Below are 5,203 nucleotides of genomic sequence, written 5' to 3' on the forward strand. Positions count from 1 at the left end.
ATCTGTTGTAAAATTAATAATATATCTAGAAAGAGGATGCTTATTATTTAGACTGGCCTGTACAACACTGGCAGATGACAGAACCCATATTGCTCAAAAGGTAGCAGCCTTACATACTGAGCCCTGCCCAGCACAACATATCCAAAAGTTTCAAAGCCCTACATTACTTCAATATGCACTTTTGAACTTTGTGGTTGAGTAATTTTGCAAGTGAACTCCAGTCCTACTAGGAATCACAGGCCTACACAAACAAACCAAAGTTCAAAAAGAGATAAAGCGTGAGCAAAGGGCAGAATGTGGATGCAGGGCAAAAAGAAGAAAGCAGGGTAAATTAGGTCCACACTTGGAGATTCGAAGGATCTTGCTCAGCACAGTTGCCGCAGAGGAAAATGAGCATGAGTTACGTACTTTCAGTGTTTGTGAAGGAGCTGCCCGGCTGCATTCTCTTTGCTGGCATCTTTATGCCCGTGACTTTACTCCTGCTGCTGCTGATTGCCTACCTCAGGATCAAACTGTTGGAAGGTGAGTCAGGGCTCAGGCGCAATGAGTGGGCAGGCAGACAAAACTTCTTGTACAACAGGCTACTGTTAAGCTTGTACCATTAGCTAAATATGATCATAAACAATTTTCTGAAGTTGTACTGCATTTTAGACCATTTTCTATTTTAAAAAATGTTACAAGAATTTATTTAGAACTTGGATTGAACCCTCACTTAAAACTCCACACTTTTACATCCCGCACTACAGAAGATTTTACTACACTACACTAGAGAAGAGGCAACCAAAATGGAGAAAAAGAATAGGGTGGCTAAAGTACAGTGTGCTTTCACCGTGCAAATCTTCAGTAAGACAGTTAACTGACAGTTAACTGGTTGGTTATTGAATACAACATCTGTGTTCTTTCAAAGGTATGGTTTTGCTTTTACTTTGTACCTAAATGCACATTTGCCATGTAGCCTTTTCTATTTTAAAAACAGCTTGTCCTCACTTCAAAAATCTATCTTCAGAGTAAAACCAAAACAAGAAACACCCCCACCCAAGTTCTTGCAGGCACTGGGCTAAGCTTGTTCCTCAAATCAGCTGCCTTTTGAACCTTTTCTCCACAGGGAGTGTCGGGGGAGCTAAGATGATATCCTAGATTTCCTCTGCAATCTTCAGATGCTTCTTGGTCCAGCTTGGCGAGAACCCTGTCTGGACAATGGTCCACAATGCACGTACTGCAGGTTTCAGCTCTAGCAGCTCACCCATGATCTCAGAAGCAGAGACTTGTCTGGGGCAGGCAGGACAATCCTGACCACAGGGCTCTGCAGAGAAGCTGGGACATTCACCCTGAGGTGCAGCAGACCAACAGGAGAAGGCTAGATTTACCCACCGATGCAAGGCTAGGGAAGAACCCTTACCCAGATGCCAGATCAAGCACTGTAATTTGTACATTCATTAAGTTTGCTCTATCCTGCAGTCTTCTGAAATCCTGGAAATTGGGCAACTGAACACAGTTCTAAAAGAAAGGGCAGGCCACACATACCCAGAAATGTGAACGAATTCACTTCCTATTTTGTATAACACCTGCAGGCATTTAGACCCGAGCCTTTAACAGAGAGGAAGGGTGTTTGTTTGCATAGAAACGTACACCACAAGTTACCTTCAGGCTGCTGAAACTCAAACATTTCCTGTTCAAGATGTGCTTTCAGATGCTGAATTAATCAACTAGGGAAGCCTGTTCCACCTGCCTAACCCAGCTCTGCCTTCCGTTATGAATTATCCTTAGAGCAAGGTGCTGACAGTTTTTCACACACTAATAAACAGCAACCAAAAAATGGTGTGGTAACAAAACATCATACAATTCGGTATCTACGAGGAATAGGAAGGCTAAGTATTGAGAGCTCTTTCTTGAAAAGGTTGAAATGGAAGCTAATGAAATTATTGCATTAGACTTTGGATAAAAGCAAAAGCAGGGATTCTCCCTTTCAGCAAATAATCATCTCTGTGTCGATCTGTGATCGTTAGACATTAGTTATTATGAAATAATACCGAGATACTACTGAACTAATTCTTACCTGGTGATGCTCTTGCTTTTCTGTTCCAGCTAGGATCAAGCGAAACAGAAAAAGCAGGTGGGTTACAGATCCCATCAGTTCAGGTATTTTGCTGAGGCTCAGACAACACTTTCATTAAGCCGAAAGAGCCCATCTGAAAAAAACCACAGACGTTCGCATTCATGCTGCATGATCAGCTGCTGAAACAAACTGGCCTGCCCTCTTTCCCAGTGCCCCTATCCTCCTTAGCTGCGCTTTCTGCAGGTCTGTAAATAATCTGCAGAACCAGATGTTAAATCCTGCTTCTCTTAAAGCACAGAATTTCTAGCTTTGGATTTGTAGTGAGTTTAAGTAAGTAACAGTTTCCTAAATTTTCTGAGATTAGCAATCAAGGCTTGAAGAGAGAGAGGTGAATGAGGTAGCTGGCAGACTAATTTGCCTAAGGAATATTGCTTCTGTGCTTCTCTCTTTCATAACTGAGAAGGATGCTTGAAGGGAATTATCTGGCTGTTCAGTGCCTCAGGGAAGGAGATTCTCAGTTTGCAGATCAGAGGTGTTCTGGCTGGGACTCTCAAGAGGATGCGAGATGAATTCCTGTCTATTTAATACTTTGGGCATCGCAGTCCCAGCTCTACCTCCAAGGTCTTCTTTTACTTGATCTGAGACTGCCAGAGCCCAGCCTACCACTTAGGCCTCCAGCCAAATCACCCCGAGCAGCTCTCCCTGTGCAGGCAAGCGGAGCCAGCTTCAGCTTAAGACCATCAGGTGAGCGAAACGACAAACCACAGATAAGCCTGAGAACAGACTCCGTCAAATGCCAACCCTCCCTCTCCGACAAGACCTCAGAAATTCAGCAGGCTTTAGGCGCCTATTTCCTTAGATCTCTTTTAAAAAAAAAAAAAAAAATCAAATTCTAAAAGCACGGCTGCCTTGTTTCATTGTCAAACAAACATTTCATTTTCCTCTGTGCAGCAAGAGAGAGGCTCCATGTAAATATATCAAAACTCACCTTAGTATCATCCCTTCAAGATTCCTTAAAAATAAAACTAAAACCAACAAACAAAACAGCACACATTTCTCCTGAACAACTGGCAATGACAAGGGAAGCTAATATCCCGTAAAAAAGTGTTTTATGCTAATTGGGCTTTTTTTCTTTTTCTTTTTTTTTTCTTTCCCCCCTCCCTGTGTTTCTCCATCCCTCTTCAAATATTCTCCAAGCCTCTAACACCGTCCTGTTCTGAAGATGCCAGGTTATGGGGGCAGAGATCACTTTTCTGTTCTGTTTGTACCACAGGCAGCATCGGGAGGATCAGGCCAATTTGAGGCTCTCATGGCGCTGCCACAGTAAAGCAGAACGCGAATTGCCAGTACAAATTAACCGCTCTCCTTGCCGTTGTTTGGGGATTTCATTCTGATTGAAAGCTGGTGGAGGCAAATGAGAACAGAGTATTTCTGTTGATGTCAATAGAGTTTGTGTCAGTGCTTCACCAGGTGTAGGCACAGCCCCAATCTCCCACTCGGAAGACTTTCTTCTAGGAGCATGGGCAAACTGATACTAGCGTGCTGCTTAGGCACCTTCAATTTAATAAGATTAGTTCTTAATACTATATGCCAGCTCCTTTTCTTTATAAAGATTCACCATAGGAAATTAGCACATTCTTATGGATTTTTCTGTTGTTTGGTTTATTTTACAGTTAATGAGGAACTGGCCATGGCACAAGACCCCAGAAAGGTCGTCCTGGATTACCATGGCCAGTGGCAGAAACCCAGGAGATCTGGACAAAAAGAGAACAAATACAAGAACCGAAGGACATTTAAGGGAGTCTCACGTCTCAGAAAGCAAGCTTAAACCCAGTACTCAGCTCTGCAGGTTTAAAAATAACCAGCTGTAGGGAAATACCACGGAGGAAAACAAAACGGAGAGAAGAAATTAGTGCCGTGCCTTACAAATGAAACAGCTGCTGCTGCTCAAAAAGATCTCCTAGCAGTTTTGCTTTCTCCCATGAGGCCAGTAAGCAGTACTTTATGCAACTCATTGGACACCAGAGATCTCCTGCAACGTACTGTATCAGTTCCCTTCCATGACACAGGATTTGGGGGGCGGGAAAGCACCTTGCTCACTAGCCCTTCCCTAGCCTACCGAGAAGAAAGCAATATAACAAGCTCCTGAGAGAGCTGAGCTGGCGTATACAAGGCAGGCAGTCTTTTTAAATTGAAGATGCATCAATAGCAAGCTCATATCAAGCACTGACATCTAGGAAATTGAGAAGGGTGATGAAGGGGAACTGACTTTTTTTTATTAGCTTGTACACTTTGGGAAAGATTTTAGGTTTTGTAAAGTATGCTTTCCATAGAATTTGGAAGCAAAATATAACAGTGATGGGAAACAAAAGGACTTCTCTCTGCTGACTGACCATGCCAAATTTTGAAACCACGAAAAGATTCAGTCAGTATTCTGTAAACCAGTTATTATTCTAGTTTAAGGACAAATGGATGATTTTTCAAATAAAAACCGCACAAGTATGGAGTTTTCTTTTTTTGCGTGTCATTTGTCACACATAAAAAAATCTTCCCCCATACAAGTTTTAGTGCATCTCAGATTGGCTGTGGCAGATGGCCCACAAAAACGCAACTCAAACTGTTTGAAAGTACTATTGCTTTTCGGCTTCTCTGTTTCTGACTCTCAAGTTTAAACCCAAACTGACAAAGAATGAGAAGTGACTATCATTATTGTCCCTGATATTTACTGTCCCTACCTGCTAGCAATTGCTGTCTGCAATTACCTTTCATTACAGCTGTTTGTCATTACCCACCCTGCAAGAACAGAGTGGATAAAGCCTGGTCTGAGATTATGTGTGGTTTTGCACAATTTCAGTTCTGATAGGCTTTTAAGAACTCCTTCGAATCATTTTATAAAAACACTAATGAGGTTTAAACCACAGGTTTAAGAAACACTGTAATTTATCAAGGTCTACGAAAAGAAAAAAGGAGTCAAACAGCAAGTACCTTTACTATACGTAACAGTCCTCTATCACATTTTAATACTATCCTATTTTTAAAAATACATAATGCATCATACTGGTTTACATCTATGCAAATAACATAGAATACATTGCATTGAACAGGTGAAGAGCCAATTGTTTGTTACTTGGAAAGAGCCACCTGTAC

General features: G+C 41.9%; 1 protein-coding gene across 1 annotated transcript; it reads left to right on the top strand.

The window, feature by feature from the left end:
* Positions 1-317: 317 nt before the first annotated feature.
* Positions 318-4,562, top strand: SMLR1 (small leucine rich protein 1). Its single transcript, XM_075148095.1, has 2 exons — positions 318-522; positions 3,730-4,562. Exons 1-2 carry the CDS (start codon positions 390-392, stop codon positions 3,882-3,884), a joined length of 288 nt encoding a protein of 95 aa, XP_075004196.1. The 5' UTR covers positions 318-389; the 3' UTR covers positions 3,885-4,562.
* Positions 4,563-5,203: the final 641 nt, after the last annotated feature.

The sequence above is a fragment of the Calonectris borealis genome, chromosome 3 (assembly GCF_964195595.1).
Source record: "Calonectris borealis chromosome 3, bCalBor7.hap1.2, whole genome shotgun sequence".
Classification (NCBI taxonomy): Eukaryota; Metazoa; Chordata; class Aves; order Procellariiformes; family Procellariidae; genus Calonectris; species Calonectris borealis.